The 23,888-nt window shown below is 45.2% G+C and overlaps 2 protein-coding genes across 7 annotated transcripts in view; both read right to left on the minus strand.

Annotated features, from left to right (window-relative positions):
* Window positions 1–1,721, minus strand: part of GABRG3 (gamma-aminobutyric acid type A receptor subunit gamma3) — a 288,663-nt gene extending 286,942 nt beyond the window's left edge. The window contains exon 1 of one of the 3 annotated variants that reach the window (XM_032441559.1): window positions 1,271–1,718. In XM_032441559.1, coding sequence (XP_032297450.1) covers window positions 1,271–1,323 — 53 coding nt within the window. In that variant the 5' untranslated portion in view covers window positions 1,324–1,718. Of the gene's footprint in view, window positions 1–1,270 lie in introns of all 3 variants that reach the window. The other 2 variants (XM_032441558.1, XM_032441560.1) reach the window with 2 other exon arrangements.
* A 5,498-nt stretch (window positions 1,722–7,219) lies between these two features.
* The window catches only part of GABRA5 (gamma-aminobutyric acid type A receptor subunit alpha5), a 54,525-nt gene continuing 37,856 nt past the window's right edge, over window positions 7,220–23,888 (minus strand). For all 4 annotated transcript variants that reach the window (XM_032441572.1, XM_032441568.1, XM_032441571.1 and 1 more), the window contains 4 exons: window positions 17,368–17,511; window positions 11,118–11,270; window positions 9,230–9,441; window positions 7,220–8,809 (listed from right to left, as the gene is read on the minus strand). In XM_032441572.1, coding sequence (XP_032297463.1) covers window positions 8,504–8,809; window positions 9,230–9,441; window positions 11,118–11,270; window positions 17,368–17,511 — 815 coding nt within the window. In that variant the 3' untranslated portion in view covers window positions 7,220–8,503. The remainder of the gene's footprint in view (window positions 8,810–9,229; window positions 9,442–11,117; window positions 11,271–17,367; window positions 17,512–23,888) is intronic.

The raw sequence follows: 23,888 nt of genomic DNA on the forward strand, positions 1-23,888 counted from the left end.
TTGAAACTGCTCTACAGCCAACATGCCTTGCAGTATTAGCCATGAATCACCTAATATGGCTTCATAAAATGTGGGTGGTCTACATATAATTTCTATATAAAAATAAGTCTTGAAATCTAGCCCTTAATGACTTTCTACAGAGAGGGCTCATATAATCAAGTTCCAGAAGCACAGAAAACCTGAGGACTTTTTAAAGTCGATGAGCACTCCTTTATTTATTTGTTCACCCAATGGACATTAAAGACCCCAAGGGACCCTTTGTGTTGTTGTTTCTCCCCCACGTTCACGACAAACCATGTGTTTCAATATTGCAATCACAGAACCTTTCTCAGTGGAGGCATCGTCTCCTAGCACACATGGTTGATATTCCTCAGCTGAAACACCGCAGCAGTGCTGAATTACTGATAGGAAAGGAGCACTGGATCATCTGTTTTTTCCCTGCTGCACCCACCGCAACTTTGCTGGAGGCACTCAGGCTACATGTGGAAATGAGAACCGAGTTCACATCGGATCACGATTCCCGTTTCTGGTAGCAGCTCCATTAAGACCTGTCACCACTACAACCGAGCACTGACAGGGCTTTTAAACCCCCGATGCTGGCACTTCCTAGAAAGCACCTCCAAATGATGCAAATTCCTACCTGTCTCCTCTATAGATCAAGACTGCAGATGGGAGTATTTCACAGTGAATCAGACTAAGAACTCAGATAGGCGTTTTTGACGGTGTTTGGGGCTCCTGCTTAAGAGTTACACTTCCCTTTCTTTTGCCTACACACCACGAGGCTCCTTGGAAGGCATCTGGGGCTGACACGTCCCCTGTAGCCATACGGGCACCGTCAAACTCCCAGCACATTCCGAATGCCCACAGAAAGAAGCGCAAGATGATGGGCAACCAATTCCCAGCTGGGGAGGGAGTAGAACTGTACGCTTCTCTACAGGGACCACTAGTTCTGGTGCTGTCAGGAGACACCAACGGCAAAGTGCAAGCCGTAGAGATGCACAGTTAGAACACCCAGAGAGCGGCGGGGTAACGCTGCCACCCAGCAGCGGGGCTCGCCCTACTCAGCCCGGCCCCGGGGTTGAGGTGCGGGGGAGCGGAGGCTCGAGACGGGAAAACTTAGTGCCGGGACGGATCGGGACGGAGCGCTGGCGGGCGGCCCTCGGAGCGAGGGGGAGAGGAGCGGGGAGAGCACGGTGAACTCCGGAGATCCGCGGGCGCGGAGAGGAAAGGAGCCGAAGGGGTGCGGGAGGAGAAGGGAGAGAGGACTTACCGGGCGTGGAACACTGAGAGGAGGAGGAAAACCAGCAGGAGCTTAGCGGACATGATCTGGGCAGAGGCGGCCAGGTGAGAGGAGCAGGAGGAAGGAGATGTTGCAGGAGGCTCGCATGCGAACAGGGATGAGGCAACGAGGTGAAGCTCTGAAGCTCTCCTCCCGTCTATTCTCAGCTTTATACCCCGAAGAAAATACCCCGTTCGCAATGCTCCGGGAGGGGGGTGGGGTGGAGGGGTGAGGAAAAAAAAGAAAGAAAGACAGAAAAAAGGCAAAGAAGCGGGCTGAGGGGAATCCCCGCCGGGGACCCTCCGGGCCAGGTGAAGCTCCACGCTCCGCCAAAAGCCGCTTCCCACAACCGGCAGCGGGACGGCCCCTCGCGTTGCCCGGCTGCCGCTGGCCGTACCCCCCGGGCTGCCGAGCCCGGGCCCCGCCGGGCCGCGGGGCTGGGGCGGGGAAGGGGCGCAGCCACCCCGTCACCGAGCGGCGGCCTCAGCCCGCCCCGCCCTGCCCAACAGGTACCTGCCTCCTCGGCAGCGGGGCCGCCTCCCGCCCCGGAGCTGCGCGGTGCCCCCGCGCTCACTCGGTCCCCGGGGCGCCGGGGGAGCCGTAGGGAGATGGGGCGGCCCCGCGGGCATCCCGCTGCGCCGGGCGGGGCGGGGACGTGCGGGCGGTGCGGCTCCCGCACAGCCTTCCCCAGGCAGAGCCGCAGCGCGTTGATATAGGGCTCCGTGTGGACGTGTGTGTGGAGAAGTTTGCGAGCACCGTGAGATGCAGAGATAACACATCTGCGTGCATCTGTTTTTGTAAGGTAGAACGTACACGAGGACTTGCGGGAGAGAGGACTGCGCGGATTTATATTAACATCGTTGGGATAAATGAGGATTTTCTGCTGTGACCGCAGCGAAGTGCGGTCAGGGCAAAAATTAGTTTGGCTCTGGGTATGTTTCTTTCTGCTCTGCTCCTAACAACGCGGATGCGATTTTTGGAGGCTTGAGCTCTCTGGGTGCGGGGTAATACAAGATATTCCCCTTCGTTATCAGATTGGGAGATGACAAAGTGCCACCGGGGTTCACAGAATCATAAAATCATAGAATGACCTGGGTTGAAAAGGACCACAGTGATCATCTGGTTTCAACCCCCCTGCTATGCAGGGTCGTCGACCACCAGACCAGGCTGCCCAGAGCCACATCCAGCCTGGTTACGGCGATCTGGAAACAAGCAGCCCCGCTACGGCGCTGCGAGCGGGCGGCTCACTGGGACTCGAAATCTCAGGGGCATCAGTCTTTGCTTCCTCCCCGTTAGACATCATTTCCAAGTTCCGGGGGATTTGCTTTTAATTATGACATTACATTAAACAAAAAGTTCTGCTGGATGGAGGCGATTTGCTTTTAGCACGGCTTCCCCGCGATACCCAGAAATGCTCGCTGGGGAGCGATCTCTGTTCCCGCAGTTATTTATTGAAGGAACGAGGCAGCTTAGGGAAAATCCTCTGCGAGCCAGGCAATTCCCAGACCTATACCCCAGGGCGTTTTTCAGCTAAAACTTCTGTTTTTATCAGATGATACAGCAGCTATTCCCTCTGCCTGGGGTTAGCCGGGGGAATACTGGATCCCGGCTAACACACCCCAGGTTTGCCGATGTGAGCGGGAGGAGGAGGTGAGGAAGAAGTGCCGCACCCCAACTTCAACATATGCCCCCCTCCGGGCCGGGCCCCCGCAGTGCTCGGCCGGGGGCGGCTTCCCCGGAGCGGCTCCGCCTCTGCCCACGCCCCCGCCGCGACCCCGGCGGCAGCGGGGTCCTCTGGTGGCGGCGCTGGGAAGAGCGGCGGAGGGAAGCGGCTCCCAGCTGGGCTTCCCCGGCCTCCACCCGCTGCCCGGTGGAAAGATTTCCTTTCTCTTGTCCTCGGTGCACCGTGTCGATGACCAAATAGCGCCGATTATTATCCCTCATCACTCATTCATTTCTACTTTGTCCTTCCTTCTTGTACCCTTTTATCTTTAAACCTTGCTCTTGCCTTTCAAGTTACACAGTCAAGGATTATAATTACCCAGCACGTGTTTTAATAAAAGAACATTTTATTGCACACTGTAATGCGACTAAAATGTTTATATTCTACAGCACAATGAAGTGGATCTGCATTTTAATTTACTTTTCGTTGTGTGGCTGTGTTTTCTCCCCAAGCGATGCTGAAGGCTAAACCCTTTGTGGTACTTCTTGTCACAACAGCAACCGTGCAGGGAGCTGGTTCCCATATTCAAGGGGGGAATGCGAAAGGAGGGAATGGGGTTCACAGATTGAGTACTCCCTGCCCAGAGCTGGGCTGCAGCAGTCTGTGCTGAGTGAGGAGCGAAGTGAAGGTCCTCTGAGACCAAAGCTGCTGTGAGCAGCTGGAGTTAAACTTTCTTACAGACTGGGAGAAGAACCTCTTGAGGGCAGCCCTGAGGAGAAGGACTTGGGGGTCCTGGTGGACGAGAAGCTGGACATGAGCCAGCAATGTGCACTTGCAGCCTGAAAGGCCAACTGTGTTCTGGGCTACATTAAAGGAGGGGTGGCCAGCAGGGAGAGGGAGGTGATTGTCCCTCTCTACTCAGCTCTTGGGAGGCCCCATCTGAAGTACTGTGTTCAGGCCTGGGGCCCTCAGTACAGGAAGGATGTGGAGCTCTTGGAGCAGGTCCAGAGGAGGACCACTATGATGATCAGAGGGCTGGAGCACCTCTTCTATGAGGAATAGGTTCCCCAGGGAGGTGGTTGAGTCACCATCCCTGGATGTGTTTAAGCCATTTGGATGTGGTGCTCAGAGATATGATTTAGCAGAGGGTTGTTAGAGTTTTGGTACTATGGTTAGGCTGTGGTTGGACTTGATGATCTTTGAGGTCTTTTCCAACCTGAGTAATTCTATGATTCTATGACAGGTTGAAGGAACTGGCATTGTTTACCTTGGAGAATAGAAGGCTCTGGGGAGACCTCATTGTGGCCTTCTAGTACTTGAAAAGAGCATATAAACAGGAGGTGGAAAGACTGTTTGCGAGTGTGGATAGTGATAGGACAAGAGGAAATGTTTTAAATTGAGATAGAGGAGGTTTAGGTTAGAGATTAGGAGGAAGTTTCTCACAGAGAGGGTAGTGACGCACTGGAACAGGTTGCCCAAGGGGATGTGGATGCCCCATCCCTGGAGGCATTCAAGGCCAGGCTGGATGTGTCTCTGGGCAGCCTGGTCTGCTGGTTGGTGACCCTGAACATAGCAGGGGGGTTGAAACTGGATGATCTGGTTGAATGGCCTTTTCAACCCAGGCCATTCTATGATTCTATAATTCTAAGTTGTTTGGACTTTGTAACATCTAACCTCTTTCTGTCTTGTTCAGATAGAAGGAATGTGCATACAGAATGTCCAAATAGCAGAAGATGGAAAGTAGTAAGGTGAGTATGCAGTCTGAGACACCATAGCACCCCAATGACCATATTTAAGTGTTTGTAGTGAAACAAAACCACACAAAAAGCCAGATGGAGATCAAGAGATTTGATCAAACGCTGCTTTTAAACAATATAAGTTCCTCTGAACATTGCAGTGCCAGTTCCAATCTGAGGAGCAAGGGCGTTAGGGGAAACATATCCTTATCGCAAAAGCCATTATCTCCAGATTTAAAAAAACAAATAGCTGTTCAAATGCTGCCTTCTTCTTGCCTGAGTAACAAAGCACTTTCATTCAGTTTCCTTGAAGGTTTAATTTATATGTTAAGCAAGAATTTTTGAGAGGCAGGATTATTTCATAAAATCATTTCTTTCTTAGCTTTGTACAAATTCATTTAGTTATCCCACAGAGGGCATATTCTGTTTATAAACCCCAGAAAGCAATTCAAGGTAACCGAGGAGGGTTGAGATTTGAAAACACATTGTTACCTAAATTCATCCTCAGAGTCAGCTGGCACAGCTCAAATATTAGAAATAAAAGCCTTTTCTGTTGTATTTGACTTGTTCTTTCACTCTTTTTGGGTACAAGTGAGGAAATTTGGCAGTATGCAGCACGCACTTGCTCTCCAGCGCTGGATTGTTGTGACAAATCACTTTTCAACTCTTTCTCATGAACTCATTACAGGAAAAACCCATCAACAAAGCAATCCCTACCCATTAATCCCTTTAGCTGTGACTGAGCCGGGAGGGACCTATGCCCAAAGCACTGGGTTCCGTGCAGGGACAATACAGCAGGCCAATGCAATTCCTGACACTGCTGATCCCACCCCGGTGTTCCATTGCAGTTGTGGGGTATTTGTTAGGCAACATGAGGCTATGAGTTTTCAGCATTCCAGCCTGGAATCAATGGGCTCAGTGGAGCACCTCCCAAGCTTTGGGGTAGCTCCTTCTACTCAGGGAGTGGTGCGTGCTGGGAGGCCATTCCTGCTTCTTCTGTCACATCAGTTCTCAGCAAGGACTAGAATGTGTGTGATTATCTGGGAAATGAAAGGCAAGCGGCTTCTTCAGGAAATTTCAACATGGTTTGGCATATCCACAGCAACAGAACAAGCCCTGACTGTTATATTCTGCTCTTACCTTCAAACACAGAAAGCAATAGTCAACATAAATGGAAGTGATGTATATCCCTGCAAGTGATAAAATGTTCTGTGGTGTCATAACTTTGGCAGGCAACTGTCAGTCCTATTACACATCGGGAAAACATCAGTACATTATTTATTAAAGCAAAGGGCTTGATCCTGCAACCTTGCAGCTCCACTGTCCACAAGTTGTTCTGTAGTCAGTGGAAGCAAGGAGATTCCACATGGACATAAAAGTGGTTGGATTCAGAGCTCCAGCAAAGGAAACCTGAATGTGATGCTGAGACATTTGGGGTCAAAGTCAGGTGTGAGCAAACACAGCAAGCATCAAGAAATCCCCAAGGAAGACAAAATAGCTCTGAAAAAAGTGTCCTCTGTGGATTCACAGGTTGCTTATAGCTTTCAACCACACAGTAAGTGCAGCTCCTGTATTGTCCCAGCAGCACTTGGGTGCTACTGCCACAAGTACCATGTGGCCTAAAAGGCTGCTTGGGTGTCCCTGCACACCAGCCTACTCTTGCAGAAGGGCCCATGCAGAGTAGTTGCCCAGTGCTGGGACAAGAGCAGGTCCAAAGAGGGTCAACAGGGCTTGTGAAGGGCTTGGAAAAAATGCCCTCTGAGGAGCCACTGAAGGAACTGGGGCTGTTTAGTTTGGGGAAAAGGAGTCTGGGGGAGACCTAATTGCTTTCTTCCAGTATTTGAAAGGCGCAGAGTTGGTCTCTTCTCACTGGTAACAGGTGTCAGGACAAGGGGAAACAGCCTAAAGTTGCACCAGGGTAAGTTTAGGTTGAATATCAGGAAAAACTTCTTTACAGAAAGGGTTGTTACACACTGGAATAGGCTCCCCAGGGAGGTGGTTGAGTCACCATCCCTGGATGTGTTTAAAAACTGTCTGTATGTGGTGCTCAGGGACATGATTTAGTGAAGGGTTGTTAGTTAGGATAGGATGGTTAGGTTGTGGTTGGACTCAATGATCTTTAAGGTCTTTTCCAACCTGAGCAATTCTCTGATTTTATGAAGAGTCTGGCCGGGACAGAGTACTTTCTATGAAAACAGCCATTTCCTCCCAAGTACACAAGCTCAGAAACTCAACCCTTAAGAAGAGACATTGTGTGAGTCTGAGAGCTGTGACACGCAAAAGGGAAGTTGCAGGGCACAAGTTCTGCTCTCTCTCCCAAACAGAACACAAGGCTGATGCTCCATGGCAAAACAGTACCTAGCACTGAAACATCCTGGTTGGCTGTCCTCGCTCAGCACGTACCTTTCTGGGTAACTGTGAAGATGTACTGGGCGCACACATTTGCTTCACTACACATATATGTAGTTTCCTTCTTCCAGCTTCAGTGGTGAGTTTTTTGGTCTCTAAAATGATAATCAGTAAAAGAATGACATTTTGCAATCAAGTGTTGAACGCCTTTTTTATTTAAACATTAAGATTAAATTACAAAAGCTTCTGGAACAAAGAAAGATGCCAAGGAGGAAAGAGCTGAAAATTCAGGTTGCATTTTCTCATTCATTGTGAAAGCAAAACACACTGGCAGCAGCAAGGCATTTTATAGAAAATTTTCAGATGGACAGTACAAACACTTTCCTGTTAGAATTGCCACTGAAATACCTTGCTGTCATGAAGCACATCCTTTCTCTCCTTCTGTTTTTGTTTTTTTTTGTTTTTTTTTTACCCCTGATCACACACCTTAGTATCGTCTGATTGGTTTTCACTGTGGGAACCAAGTAATTATTCCAGAATTACTGAATTCTTTACTGTTTGGCTCTGCTAATGTAACACAATCTTCTTGGGAAAACCTCCAAACATGAGTTACTTTACTTTAATAAAACCGTCTACTGCCATTGTCAAAAGTTTTATTTGCACAAATATGTTCCTAATCTATGTTAATTTCATGCAATATATCTCTATTTTTTTGAATAAATACTGAAAACCATTTGAGAAAAATCCCTTGGAATTAAAAAACCAAACAGTATTTTATTTTAAGGGCAAGATTCCACCACCTTTATTTACACGAGTAGTATCTTGCTCCCTATGTTACTTCACTGCAAGCTAGAGGCTGAAAAGCAGTGAAAATCAGCATAGCCCCATTAGGATTTACTGCATCTTATCAACTTCTATTAATGAAAATGGGGCTGAGCGGGTTTGTTTGTTTGTTTGTTTTCCTGTGGAGTAATGCACTACCTATCACCAGTAAAGGTGCTCAAACATAGCCCTACGTTTAATAATTTGGCACATTTACAACTGGCATTATTCATAGTAACCTATCAGATGACAACTGCGGAGCTCTTCTGTAAAATAGAGGCTAAGCCTACAATTGTATGACTGTACATCTGAAGTATAAAAACCACGATATGTAGTACACTTGAACAGTTAAAAAATATAACTTATTTTATTTGTAAACTATCAATGCAAGATACTCAGCAGCAAAGAAGCCATGTTCAATGTCTTCTGATCTTTGATAAAGATCTGTTGCTGTAAGTAATATCATCGTCTCCAAAACATCTGAGGTTACATGTAGAAACAATCAAGGCAATATTATTTGTACATATTATTAAACATGCAAAAAACTTCCTGAAGAATATTGCCCAAATGTAGAAAGTGGTCTGGATTTCAAATTTTCCTTGGTAGCATCTGCTTTGTAAGTATGGCTCACGTGTGGCTTTTGAGTCCTTCAGTTTATTTTGGAGAGTTGGCACCTTTAATAACAGGCTCCCTATTCAAATATGTGGCCCAGTAGACTAAGTTAAAAGTTCCAAACAGCACTGGAAAAATTATCCGGGACATTTTGTCAATCTTACTGATGCTGTTGTAAGTCTTTTTGCTTTCAGCGGGCTTTTCTTCCACAGACTTCACTGGAGCAGGAGCAGCGTTTGAGATGACGGCGGGGGCTGAGTCCTTTGGCATGTTTGGGGCGGGGGTCAGCTTCCCAGTGCTGTATGTATTCGTTGATTTATTTCCCATCAACTGGCGCTCTTTTTTCTTCTGCAAAAAAGACCTAAATGTTAAGATTGCAGGAACAGAAAGTGGAAACGCATTCTCAAGATGCAAACTTCCAAACTTCCAAACACTGTAATCCATCATGCTGAAACAAATGTCTGTGGGCTACTCTGCCTTTGAGTCCCAAACAGCTGCTTCTGCCTCAATGTCATAGCGCTTACTCAAGCTAAAGCTTCCTGACATCAGAGGTAATGAAGGGAGGCCAGCTGGACCTGGACCCATGGGGCATGCTCATTAGCAGCTGCTTTTGTCAGGGCCACTGGCCCTTTACCTGGGGAGGCTGTGACCTAGCGCCAGTCCAAATGCCTTCATCACAGAGAAGGTGACAACCGTGCTATCGGTTATGTGAACGATGATGCACAACTGCTTTTTCTTTTAGGTACTTAAGACAAGTAAGATAAGCACCTTGATTTTAGCAGCTTCCTGGGCTTTTTTGCCATCCCACGCCCAACTTCTCTTGGTGAAGTAGTTGACTGTTGCAAATTCAATCAGTGCAGAAAACACAAAGGCATAGCAGACCGCTATGAACCAGTCCATGGCAGTAGCATAGGCCACTTTAGGCAGTGAGTTTCTTGCACTGATACTTAGCGTGGTCATGGTGAGGACTGTTGTCACACCTGTAAAGGATTAAAAAAAAGAGGCAGAGATCAGCTTGGTAGAATCATAGAATGGCCTGGATTGAAAAGGACCACAGAGATCATCCAGTCTCAAGCCCCTGCTATGTGCAGGTCACCAACCAGCAGACCAGGCTGCCCAGAGCCACATCCAGCCTGGCCTTGAATGCCTTGAGGGATGAGGCATCCACAACATCTCTGGGCAACCTGTTCCAGTGCATCACTACCCTCTCTGTGAGAAACTTCCTCCTAATATCAAACCTAAACCTCCCCTATCTCAATTTAAACCATTTCCTCTTCTCCTATCACTATCCACCCTTGTAAATAGTCTTTCCCCCTCCTGTTTATATTTACATAGCCCTTACAAGATTCCTAATAAGTTATTAGAGGGCCCTGATTCAGCGTGAGAGTTAGGAAGGCCACATGAAGGAAATCAGTGCTTGCTCATTTTGGTCAGAAAGAGCAATACATTTTGCTGGTGAAATAAAAACAAAAGCATCAACCCCCAACTGATTACTTATGTGATGTTCTGGTTAGCTCTAGTTACAGTGTACTTAATATATAATTTTAAGGATAATACAAATCCAAATGTTACACAACCCAAAATCTCTGGTATTTTGTCAATGCATGGTATGTACGTATAGCATCGCTTGTTAACTGGTACATTATAAAATCTGCAATCAACCCATTCAGCAGTAACTGCCACAACAAAGTGAGATTATGACTTCTGTTTTTCCATGTGGAGATTTTAGGGATGTAATTGTCCGCTGTTATTGATTCCCTTGACTGTGGCTCTCTCTTCCACAGAAGTCAGCAGAGCTGCCACTGCTTTCACCTGGAGAGGGGTGTATCAGCAGGATGAGAACAAGCTCTAGGTTACACCTTTGTGAAGGTATAAAATAAGCACCGCCAGCCAGCAATATGCTGCTGGCATTGGTATTTCCCCCATACAGGTTGTGGAACCGATTTCTGATCAAAGGTGCTGACTGATTTCAGTAGGCTTAGACAGATGAATGGCTCTTTTAGGAACATTTGATCAAAGTTTTACACACATTGCAGCTCCCACACCCCTCATTTATCATTTAGTGGGAATCCTGTATGTCACAAACCTCCAGCTGAGATTCTGTTCATTTTTTTTGCAACCTTCCAGTGGCAAGCTGAGTAATTGAAGAGAACCCAAAGGATTCTTCCATGACAGTATCTGCAGTAAATATACATTTTCTAAATTCAAACTCGTATTAATTTGTTTGATGGTAACAGAGATAATTGTCACTAATTAACCTCTACATGTTTTTTCCTGGATAAACATCTTGAAACACAAAATGTTTCAAAGTGAAATTTGTTTCAACTAGAGTATGCGCTATATAATATGTATGGCTTTTTGTTCTAAACCATCATGTATTTTACCAGAGTGGGAAAGAAGAACCCACAAATCACAACAATCTGTTTCTTCTGTCTTCCATCCTTAACCTTCAAAGAACTGATTACAGTGTGATTTCTGTCACAATTTTACCAAAAAAGCCCACACTTTTTAAAAATTGATTTTGAGTTTAAACTAGAAGAGAACATGGGAACACCTACAACACTGCAAGCAAAAATAAGCACCGTGGGTTTGTTACAGATCACTTCCACATACAAGCCCCTTCCTTACCCATGCTGCAAGAGGGTGAGGTACTCACCAAAGACGGTCCGAGCAGGGACAGATTCTCTGTTCAGCCAAAACGACACTTGTGACAGGATGACAGTCATGATGCATGGAAGGTACGTCTGAATGACAAAGTAACCAATTTTTCTTTTCAGATGAAAATGAGCTGTCATTATAGTGTATTCGCCTAGGGGAAGAAAAGTGCATATATGCTAAAATGAAGCAGGCTTACTGATCTCTAAGGAACTTTTTCTCTCTGAGAGTGGTCAGGCACTGGAATGGCTGCCCAGGGAAGTGGAGGAGTCGCCATCCCTGGCAGTGTTCAAGAGGCGTCTGGATAGGGAGCTAGGAGATATGGTTTAGTGGTTTGCTGTAGGTATGGTAAAGGGAAAACAGTTGGACTAGATGATCTTGTAGGTCCTTTCCAACCTTGTGATTCTATGATTCTATGATTTTGGATTCTAAGCAGCTCCCCCTCTCCCCCAGTGTGAGGCTACCATTCAGGCATTCTTAACTGCACCAAAAATGCCTGGATTTCAGTTCTGTGCCATACCAAGAGATAGAGGTGCTGCTACATCCTGCTGCTCTTCACATTCAGTCCCTGAAAGCCGAAGACAGCAACTGATGACTATTGTACCAAAAACCTGCCATCCTTTTATGTACTTGGCATGCCCTGGTGTTGACCGGCATGGCAAATCCTGGTTGCTGACAGTGCCTCACTCTTGCCTTGCTTTGACTTGGTCCCACAAACTGTCTTGTCAGAACGATTAAGGCCTCCTACTCTTAGAAACCTGATTTAGCAGCAGGACTTAACCTCATTAGGGATCTGTTAATGCCGACCCATCACTTGGGTCCTGACACTCCTCCTGCCCCATACAGTGACTGTGTGACTGTCCTAGTGTCAGTGCTGAAAGAATTTATGCTTTGCTCACTGGTATTGATACTGTCGCTTGGAACTTTCAAAGCCATCAAACTGCTCCTCCAGAAAAAAAAAAAAAAAAAGAGAAAGAAAAAAAAAAAATGGAAACCAAACAACCCTTTGGTGCATGGAGTTTTCCTGGAAAACTTCCTCTACCTGTGTGACCTGGTGTAGGGAACCTGCTTTGTCAGGGGGGCTGGACTCAATGATCTCTGTAGGTCCCTTCCAACCCTTACAATTCTGTGATTCCGTGAATTTGGTATGCCTTAGCTCTTGGAAAGATAATCTCTTTCTGGACAGATGTTGTGCCATGTCTTGTTCTCTTTTGCAATTAATATTATACTGACTGCAGGGGGGAATTCACTAAAAGCTGCTACAGCAGTGCTAAATTCCATGTCTTTTTTATACGCCAAATTCACAGCATTGCCTTAATCGGGCTTTTGTCAGGCCCTTTGAATTTCAATACAGTCCTCAAAAAAATGCACTCTGAAACAGATAGACCAGCTGTCACCTTCCCTAACTGTTCAGGCAAAAAAAAAAAAAAAGAACTCAAGCAGTTCTTTCAGACTGTTCCTGTGAAACCATACAGTTGTTACTGAAGGTTTTTCATTGATGGCAACAGCTCCCCAAAGCCAAAATCTGGCTGTCTATCTGAGAGCTGGATACTATTTTTTTTCCTGGGGAAAAAATAAATAAATAAAAAAGAATTAAAATCAAATATAAGAATAAAAGCCAATCAAAAAAGCCAATCAAATCCCTTCAGGCCCTAGGAGAGCTCCACTTACACTGACATCAAATTAATCTAAAAACATGCATTTTTCATCTGGATACTGACAAATCAGAGGAATGTCTGCTCCAAAATGCAAACTGTACACTGTGAGTATAACAAAAATTAAATGAAACCCTTTTGACTTACAAATATTTCAGATCCTGGAAATTCTGGGGTGTGTATCTCTTATTTTCTAGAGAACAAGCAGAAAGCAGCCCTTAACTACTTGAGCTAAAGGATTGGCTATAATCTCTTGTTGCAAGAATGGGTTGTTATCCTCCATAGATCAGCCCCTATAGGAAAATAAATAACAGACTGATTCTGCAGAGTGAACAGCAGTGAGTTGCAGCCTGCACTGCTAAGCGGTTAGATTGGGCAGATTACTGCTAAGTGACAATATGGCTAATTAATGGACAACGGGTCTACACTGAGAGGTTTTCTGCAGGTATAGCTGCCTGAGGCTCTCAGATCTGTTCGCTATGAAGTTTACAGACTCATTCATGCTGAGGAGTTTAGGCCGAAAGACTGGAATAGCACAGGACTGCCTTACCTGACAGCCTGCCTCTGTCTTTATGGCTTTCTTCTGAAAAAGGTTTCCCTGATGAGGGATGTGGAGATGGAAAGGAGATGCTGTGAAACTGGGGAGAAAATCCTTGTGAAGCGATGTCTAATTCCCTTTCATTTAGTGTAATTTTGAACTGGGGATGCTGAACATACTGTGGTCTCAGGAGGAACCCCACTTGCTCTTTATTTAGGAGCATTCATTTTGTGGATTACCAATATATATATAATATATATATATTATATATATGTGGATTACCAATATATATAGAATATATATATATATTATATATGTGGATTACCTATATATATATATATATATATATATATATATATATATATATATATGCCAGGAGCAGCAGGGTCTGTGTGCTTGTAATTTGTTTCTGAGCTGCTGCTGCACTGCGATGCGTGTGAGTCCCATTTTCCCTGCTCGCTAAGGAGTGACGATGTGCATTATTGATTTCGACAGCATGCTTTCCAAGCCAGAGTAAAGTAAATCTAAACAGCTTCAGTAGAGCAACGGGATTCATATTTTCCTTTTTATAAATGCAGAAAATAAGCACTTACACTTTGACCATCTTCTGTGGCTGATTCTCACCTTATCACTTCCTTTAACCTACCAGAGCTCTTGTCTCTGCTGAAATAATGGTATCACCTGATTTTGTATTTCCTCTTCTTTCAGCTGCTACCTTCTCCTATTTTCCATGCTGTCTCTTTCTAAAATGCCTGCATGAAGGATGTCTCCCCCACATCCTCAGGGGCTAGCAAAAACCCCACAGCTTGTTTTTTTATGTCCTGGAACCACTGCTTAAAGCAATGCTAGAAGCTGCCTGAGTTGGCCTTTTGTTTATAGAGAACAAAGTCCTGTCTCTGTTGGAGCCCTCTTACTTCCATAAGGCCACAGTTTATTCTTAGACCATAAGCTTTCTTGAGCAAGAGCTAAATTTTCATTATAGGTTTGTGCAGCACTTTTAGATGAAAATACTGCTCCTGCTAGAGTCCATTCACCACTGCCAACACAACTCTAATGACAAATCTAGCACCAGTGAAAAGCTCAAGAATGGAGTGGCTGCATTTCTTCGCAGAGCTCTGCTAGTGTGCTGCCATTTAAAGCTGCTGCAATGGTTTCTCAGTGTCCGGGCGATGGAGTTCTGGAAATGCTGCTTACAAATGTTCAGGATCTTTCCTGAATTCTTCCAGTATCGCTGTGCTGCAATTCAATGGGGCTTTTTTTTAATGAGCATAGGCCAGCCCCTAGGCTTGTTTGTTTACCTTATCTGCCTGGGCTCAGGTGTAAGGACAACTGTTCTGGCATGACCCCAACATCAGGTCTATGACATAGCAGTCTCTGTCCACACTGACATCCAGAACATTGTGGTCCACAAGAGATGCCTGTGCTGTTTTGATAGTGCTGCACACTAAACCCTCATCTCAAGGAAAAATCAGGCTGTTCAGCACAGAATGAAGGGCTGAATGCTTCTTTTATTGTTTAGGCTTTGGATATTTCATAGCCTGGGCTCCAGCTGGCAGAAAAGAAAGAAGTGGGCTTTTGTTTTGTTTTATGGTGCTGCAGAACCAAAGTGAGTGATGAGAAATTCTGGGTCTGGGGAACAGAACTGGGCAATCATTTGCAGACACCAGCAGGATCCACGTGGACCCAGAGCCTGTATCTGAGTGTTTGCAGCATTTCAACAGCAGGACACAGCAGATGTTGGGACTGCTGGAAGCAGTGTGAGCTGACAAATATCCTCTTCAGGGGGAATAATATTGGGCACTGTCAGTTCAACAAACCACCACACAGGTGGCACGTGTCAGAGCCATTTTCTGTGGCATGGTTAATGTGGTCCTGATTTCCAAACTGGCTGGTGAATTGGGAATGCAAAGGTATCTTCTCCGAGGAGACAGCTTAACTTAAAAGCCTGGGGACAAAATCAGCTGGACTTGTACAGGGCCAGCATTTCCCTTTAAAAACAAATCTTTCAGAGAGAGAAGCATAAGCATCCTATGACTTGCACAAACATTTCACCTATGTGACTGCTAAGGCCGTGCAGGTTGACTTGGGTGTCAAAAAGAAAAAAAAAAAAAAAAAAAAGAACAAAAAAAAACACCAAACACCATGAAAGATCCCAGCAGTGGGATTTGTGCAGCAACTATTTTGAGGGTTTTTTTTTAAGTTCAACAATGCAATAGAAGGAAAAAATGTCTTAGATAGCCTTTCACAAGTAACCCTGATTACCAGCCTAACGCGAGCTTGATGAAGTCCAGAAAATCCACCTCTGACTGATGCTTTCCCTGTGCAAAATCGGATTTTTGTATTTTGCTAATCCCCGGTTACAATCTGTGTCCTGCTCTTTGTGATCCACCCTGCAATCAGAATCCAGTCAGCCCAGATGCAACCCAGGACATTAATATAAAATCTTGACGTCGGAAAACAAGCATTTATTAGCCTAAATCTTAGGATACAGGAGGGAGGAGGCTACCAGGCACCAACTTTGGGCCCCGTACCCGTGGGCTGTGGAGTACTGGGAGCTCCTGCAGGCACAGCTGTGCGCTGGCAGGGGCCCGGAGCTGACACACTGGAGCAGACGCTGTCGGGGTTGTTTGTTTGCTCTGAAGAGCAGGACGAGCTTGTAGGAGATGTCCCACTACGTCCTCTGGATCTTTTTCTTGGCCATGATGAGGGCAAGAGGGGAGCTGCCATTCATTCCAGAGAACAACGCGGCCATGATGGTAAACTGGTAAGGAAAAATGTGTCTTTCTTTGCTCTTTAACGGGAAATAGCATTACTTATTTGTCCTTTTGCTGTACTGGTGCCTGCTCTGACTTTGTCTACACATGTTTCTTGGCTTTAGGAATCTGCTTTAACAACAGCTCTGTGCCTTCTGAGTGGGGAAAAGGGAAGGGATAAGCTCTATAAGATGGAGATGGTGGTTCTGTTTCATGGTGATTCTGTTTCACGCTGCTTGAGACAACCTTCCCTCAGCTTTGTCTTGTGTTCAGAGAGCAAGCTGCAAGCTGGGCTACTCTCTTTATTGGGCACGTTGGGACAGTTTGAGCAGAAAGTGTTACACACCTTGATGCTTCGGTTCCACTAACTTTGTGTGTGAGTGTACTTCTGCCTGCTTTCAAAACTAAATTTTTCATGGACAGTAATGGGTTCCTAACCTAATCTACACATCAGCCTCTACAATCCTGCCCTCACTCAGAGCTCACCATTTTCCACAGGAGATGAGATGCATCTCCAGAAGACACCAGGCAATTTGACTGGCTTTTCCAATGCTAATTGCACTTCTCTTGGCTGCAGGATGCCCTCCGCTCCCCCCAGATCTTGTAGTAGACAAGTGCATTGTGTAACCTGGTTAAGCCCCGGTCTTGCAAGGCCCACGTGACGCCTGTTCCAGCATCTACCCCCCCGGGACTCCCCCCACCAATGCAGGCCCAGGGCTGCCCTTGCGTGGGAGCCTTAAGAAGCAGGGGGGACAGCTCACGTGGGTGCCCAGGCCAGGATTAAACCTTCTTTGCCTCTCTAATGCTGCCACATCTGGCGCCTCCACACCCAGCTGGGCAGGGAATGGGAATCCTCGGGGTTGGCTCTCCCCTCCTGCTGCTATGGGGTCCCCAGACACGCAGCACGGCCACGCCACCAACACCACATGCCCTCTGCTCCCTCTCCCTCCCCCCCCCCCCCATTGGCCTCATCAGGCAAATCGCTCTAAAGTGATGATTGAAACAGATCAAGTGCGTGGGTGGTGTTTGCCTGTGGGTGGTTCCTCCCCCAGGGAAGCACTCCAGTGATAGCGCTGGCAGACTGGGGAAAGGCAGCTGCCAACAGGCTGCATATAGCATTGCCAGTGTTCCACATAAACAGCGGGAGCTTATAGGGCTCTCTGATCTGGTGATGGTCCTCACAGTCAGCATGCAGCCCTCTCCATTGTAACACCACTACCAGGAAGCCAGGAACTTGCCCCACTCTCCCCAGCATCCTATGTTCTACAAACACATCCCCATTGTCCTTGGAAATATCTTGCTCACCTGTACTGGTACTGATGTTTTCAGTTCCCACAGTTTGTCCCATCAGGTGGTATTGGTTAAGTCGGGAACCGTCTTCAGCCACAACCACAGAGGTTGTGGTGCTGTTGGTCCACACATAGATCACTTCAGAATTGGGGTAAGCGTCTGTTGACACAGGGGAAAAAAGAGACAGTGATGAGTAAAGCCCACCATGTAATGTTTTAGTGGATCTTTAAATGATAGATGGTGGGGAGAGGGAAGAATGGAGGAGTGAGACTGAATGGAGAAAAACAAATAAAGATGACATAATCATGTTTCCATATGCCCAGCTCAAAAAATATTAGATTGAAGCCTTCTAATATAACAGATGCATAGGACGGTTTGTCAAAGGCTGAAACAGTAGAGGTATAAATATAATCCATCACAAACACTCCAGCAGCTCAGAGCAGCTCAGACCCATTCTCACATAGCTGGCTGCTCCTAAACCCCAGCAAAAGGCATTTGTTGAAGCTCCCCTTCAAATGCACTCATGCACCTCAAGGGCCTGGACAAGGGGGAACTTCAGAGCCCCATCTCCAGGAAAAGACACGCTTTGTGACAGGACAAGTCATGCTGTGGACAAGCACAGGGTCTGCTGTGTGTGCTGGCTTGAGATAAGGACATGCAGAGGAGGCACTACATCCTGTGCTTAGGGTCTGGCCGTGGATGAAGAAAGCTAGAATGTGTGCTTGTGCCCCTGTGTGTGTGTACACATGTCTGCAACCCAGAGAAAGTATATAGGACATAGATGGCACAGCGTGGAGGAGAGCAGTAGATTGGTGATGGGGGGGTACACCTGCATCCTTGGAGATGCAAATATGACAAGATTTCATTCACGTACACTTGGAAATCCTTGAAAATAAAGGCAGCGTTAGGACTGCCAACTCATTCCTTCCTCAGGAGCGTTGCTGTTGTTTTCAAATCCCTAACACCTGGAGTAATTATGCTATTATGAAAGAATCTCAGCTTTCTTTCAGAAACACTGTCAACAAGGTTTTTTATTTTCCTTTTTTAGCCTTCTCTACAAATTATGTCTCAAAAAAAAAAATTAAAAAAAATCCAGGAGCTGACTACATACTTAAATATGTTTTAAGTAGATCTAGCACTTTTCAGAGCACCTTGATCACTGAAAGCTTTCAGGTAACTTTGCTGCAGACATATTACAGAAGGCTGGAACCCACTACATGGACCTCTCTGGAAAGCAAGGATTACTTTCCCAGCAGGAGGTGAAATGCAGACAGGGTTGGAAGGAGTTCAAGTCCAATACAAACATCTCGCCTTCTGCAGCTCTGTAACTAGCAAGCTGGGAGCATAGAATGGTTTCTTCTAGAAAAACTTACCTTCTACACAACCTGTACACAACCTGGGAGACAACACACGCTGGCTTTACAGATAAGAACTTAAAATGCATAGGCAAGTGGCTAGTTTGAGGGGTCTTGTGTATTAAGAACCATCTCCAGCACTGTGAGTTTTGGTTGCCGGAGTCAGTAAGCTGTCATAGAAAGCTGTGACTCCCTTGAGGACTTAAAAATTTTCCCACAGAGCAGTTTAACATAAGCTACCGATGCACTGTAATGGGAAAGAAAACAAACATGCTAAGGCAGTCCCTGGATTCATACAATCTTCCAGTACTTAAAGGGAGCTTATAAACAGGAGGGAAATCAACTTTGTATATGGTCTGATAGTGATAGGACAAGGGGGAACAGTTTTAAACTAAAAGAGCGAAGATTTAGATTAGATGTTGGGGAAATTTTTCACTGAGAGGGCAGTGAGGCCCTGGCACAGGCTGCACAGAGAGACTGTAGATGCCCCATCCACAGAGGCATTCAAGGCCAGGTTGGATGGGGCCCTGCGCAAACTGATCTGGTGGGTGGCAGCCCTGCCCATGGCAGGGAATTGAAACTAGATGATCTCTGAGGTCCCTTCCAATCCAAGTCACTCTATGATTCTATGAACGTCAAACAGAAAATAGGAAGTGATCCTGGACCAAGTTAAGAGCATTCGCAGCACAATGAGCTGCAGATCACCTGGATACTGGAGTAGGTGGCAAGGAGGAAAGCAGTACCTTGTCTTCCCATTTGTCAGTCTTCCCTAGCAGTCTTTAGGAAGTGCTAGCAGAGGAAGGACACTAGGCTGAATACATCTTTGGTCTGAGCTTTTATACCTAATCTCAAATTCTCGTTCACACCTCCAGAAGCTATGGAAATAATGAGGACAGCAAGAATAAGAGTTTAAAGGAGGGTTACAAGTAACTCCATGGCCTGGGAACAAGTCTTAAGATTTGAAGCTTAAGGAGCTCAACTTATTTAGCTTACTGACAAGAGGCTGAGATGTGACTCAGTCACCGAGTATAGATACTTGTATACATAAAAAAAAAAAAATCCAAGAACAGGGAAAACTCATACTACTGACAAAAGGAAAAGAAAAATTCAGGCACTGAAAGAATAGGACACAATTCCCAAGTGGGGGAGGGGTGTGGGAATTAAACAGTGGATAGCCTTCCAAAATTATAGATTACTGTCACTAGAAATATAAAGATGGGATGAGATCTTTTTCATCATATCTCTGACAGAAGCTTGTTGCTGCTGTGTTCGTGACTGGAGTCGATCCAACCTTTGGTAGCTGAGAATCTATGAATCCTCCATCCTTATTAGCCATGCAGCCATGCAGGACTGCCCACACGCCTTTCATGTGCTTGTATTTGTAGCTGTGCAGTAAAATTACTGTAATTATATCTCATGATCTGCTTTGAAAGGCTACAAAGGAATTTCTTCCCTACTGCAAAATATTTGCATAACAAAAAGTGATGGAATTTCACCTTCCCCTTAAGAGATGAGATACCCTCCCCATCTCAGAGATGATGACAAGTTCATAGCAATCTGTAAATAATGCCAAAGCTTGCTTTGGAGGCATACAAGTGGATGGGTCACTTCAAGACACTGCTGCAGAATACTTTATTTTCAAGTGCTTAGACAGTATATGTTGGTCATGTGTTGATAGCCCCTGTGAATGCTGGACTTGTGTAGACAGACAGGGACTCCCAGAGAATTTTATTTGTACCTATGTCACTTCCCATGCCAAAAAAAAGATGCTGGACTTTTTGCTGGTATCATTCAGATGTACCTCACATCAGCAGTTTACTGCTACTGTGAGAGCCTCAGGTACTGGGAAAATCTGTCCAGTTTTCTGCCAATGACACACAAGCTCAGTGAGACATTCCTGGTGAAAGCCCTGTAGCCAAACTCCACTGAAAGATAAAGACCATGTTGGGATATGTGCTTGTGAGGCTTAAAAGGTATCCAGATGCTTGACTTCTTAGCTCTGCCTGTCTTTATTGTCCTAAAACAGTGTCTCTGATTCAAAATTCTGCCTTTTCTTTTACTGGGGGCTTATACACATGCCTGAGTGCAGGCCTGGAGGGTCCTGCTCTGGAGCAGCTCAGCACCTCCTCCTTATATTTATATATATATCTGTAATTCAGAGGCCAGGAGGCACTCAAATGCACCCAGATAGGCCTGACCCCACACACAATGTTTTGTGAGGTGGCTTTCTTCTGAAAGAAGCAGGAAAGAGAAGCTGTCTAGATAATCTGTTAGACAGGATCATGTATATGACCTCCCCATCTATCTTCTTTGCAACTGTAAAGAAAACAAAGTCTGTGTTTTAAAAGGCTGTAATATAGGATTTTTGGCTTAACGCCTCCTTTCCTCACTCTGGGCCATGCTTTGAGAATCTGAGCTTCCTTGTGAGAAAGAGAAGAATTGAGAAAATGCCAAAAAAAGAATGTGAATGTAAAAAGATGCAGCCACCCCCTCAGTCCATAAGTACCCTTGTGAGAAACCTATATCTCTGACAGGAGTAGGCTTCCCTATGTGGATCCTTCCACATCCCTTGGTGTGGCAGCTGAACCTTGATCATATCTTTTCTGGTCATCTATATAAACCTCTGGATACCTGTGTCCTTTTACTAGGCATGTGCCTTCCTACCTCAAACCTTCTGCCATGCTTTCCCCTCAAATTCTAGTTATCCTAAACTTGCCTACCAGAAGCTCCAACCCATGCAGTATAATTAGGCACAGTCATATTGAAAGCTGAATGTGTGGGAGTAGTCTCAAATAATGTCATTTTGCTTTTGGGATAGAGCTGTTGCTAATGGAGAGATGGCATTATTCACTGTCATACCAAATTGTGTAAAAACCTCCCTCTGTTTAAGTAAAGCTCTGGTAGGTTTTCAGTCTCTAAAGAATGAAAAATCTCAGCTCCTGATTTCTAGGGTTATGCAGAAGGTTTACTGCTGAGCAAGGGAATAAGGTCCTCACCACCTCTACATAATGCACACAGGGGAGCAAGGAGACACCCAGAGAGTGATAGGAAAGTGTAGTAAATGCTTTGGGTCAGAAAACTGGAAGAACACTGTTGGTGTTGTCGTAGAAGCAAACTCAAATTCAAAGCCACTGAATATACAAGAGAGGCTGCTTGACTTTCATTCTAATTGAAGCAAGTGGGCTTCTTCTGTTATTATAAAAGCAATAATTAATTTGGCGTTCTTTACCATTATTTTGCTAGCTTGCCAAGGAAAGTGAGATGCCTTATTCAATTTTCCTTTCTTATCTAAGATCACTCTTTCAAAAGACAAAAACAAACCAGTTTAGATGAACAACAGAAAACACAGAGAGGTGTGATATAATTAGAAGCGAGAAAATGGCAGGAGACATTTATTTCTAGCGGGCATTTGATAAATGGCTGCAGACTTATCACCTAACAGAATGATGAAATGAAGTCATTTCTTCACATATCTGTTTACTGATGATCTATTTTTCTCCATTCTAATGTCCAGCACAAATATAAAACCCATAAAGCCCTACTTTCCTGCACACTCTGCTATCTTTGTACTCCCATGCATCGGGCAAGGCAATTAGTCCTTCTTACATCAGTGACCAGAGGGCAGGTGAGCAACTACAACCAAAGGAAGGAACCAGTCTAACAAAGCAAAGCAGCCAGTTGGTAAGAACTAGAAGAACCCTGCCCTTTGTCTTGGCAATGCAGGCTGCCTTGTTTTCATTTGGATTAATTACATATGAACTGGAAAAGCCACTTTGGGACAACTGCTCATGTTGATTCGTTGTCCCCTTTCAAGCTCCCTCTGCTATAGTTTTGGTAGAACATTACATAAGGGATTCTAAGAGGACAAGGAGGAGATGTTCAGATGCCCATTCCTATGAATGAAGCAGTGTGAGGTGCACAACACCCTCCCAGACATTAAATGAGCAACCCATGAACAGGGAGACTTCTCCTGACAAAGCCCTACACAGAGAACACTATTCCTTATCTCCTTAAGGCAAATAAATCCTAACATCTCAAATTTGCATGTCTGAGTGCAAACTTGATATCTATGGGACATAGATGCAATTTTTCAACTATTTTTTCAAGAGATCATCAGTCATGAAAAAAACAACATCCACACTGATGTCTGCCAGGAAGTTTTCATAGCCATATGACAGGATAGAAAATATGTCAAGAGAAAAAGAATCTAAAAACACTCCCCGCTGTCTTTCTGTTTTTTATTTAACTCATTACAACTGCACTGTCACATCCTTAGCCTTCATCATCATATGACATGCCTCAGGATCATCAGACTGACAGATTTTAGAAGTATTGCTAATCCTTATTAAAGTCTATTGTGAATGTTGTGTGTATATTGTTTTTCAGAATCTCTAGTTATAACCTTAATATACATACAAATATCTATTTTGGGGTGGGTCCAGAGGATCCACTTAGATCATCAGAGGGCTGCAGTGCTTCTCCTATGAAGAAAGGTTGAAGGAACTGGACTTGTTTAGCTTGGAGAAGAGAAAGCTCCAAAGTAACCTCACTGTGGTCTTCCAGTACTTGAAGGGAATGTACAAACAGGAGGGGAATGACTGTTTGGTGGACAGCGATAGGACAAGGAGAATGGTTTTAAACTGAGACAGGGGAAGTTTAGGTTAGGTATTAGGAGGAAGTTTTTCACACAGAGGGTGGTGATGCACTGGAACAGGTTGCCCAAGGAGGTTGTAGATGCCCCATCCCTGGAGGCATTCAAGGCCAGGCTGGATGTGACTCTGGGCAGCCTGGTCTGGTGGTTGGTGACCCTGCACATAGCAGGGGGGGGTTGAAATCAGATGATCATTGTGGTCCTTTTCAACCTGGGCCATTCTATGATTCTACGATCTATTTATGTACTTGACTCACTTAGAGACTGTTAGATAACTCAGTAGAGATTCAGATTTACAGTCTCACAACAACTTCTGCAGGGAGTAAAACAGTGCTGCTGATAAGCCATAATGTATCAGTTTGAATTCTAAGACTCAGGCTGGGTTTCTTCTGGCTTGAGCATGAACACTTTTTACTTTATTATACAGTATCTGTCAGTGCTTGTGTCTATACAACTGAGGCTAGATTTGAACTTTATAATTGAAGTTTCTTTTTACATTAAGTTGATAAGAATGAATTGATGTATAAATG

This window comes from Coturnix japonica, chromosome 1 (genome assembly GCF_001577835.2).
Source record: "Coturnix japonica isolate 7356 chromosome 1, Coturnix japonica 2.1, whole genome shotgun sequence".
Taxonomy (NCBI): domain Eukaryota; kingdom Metazoa; phylum Chordata; class Aves; order Galliformes; family Phasianidae; genus Coturnix; species Coturnix japonica.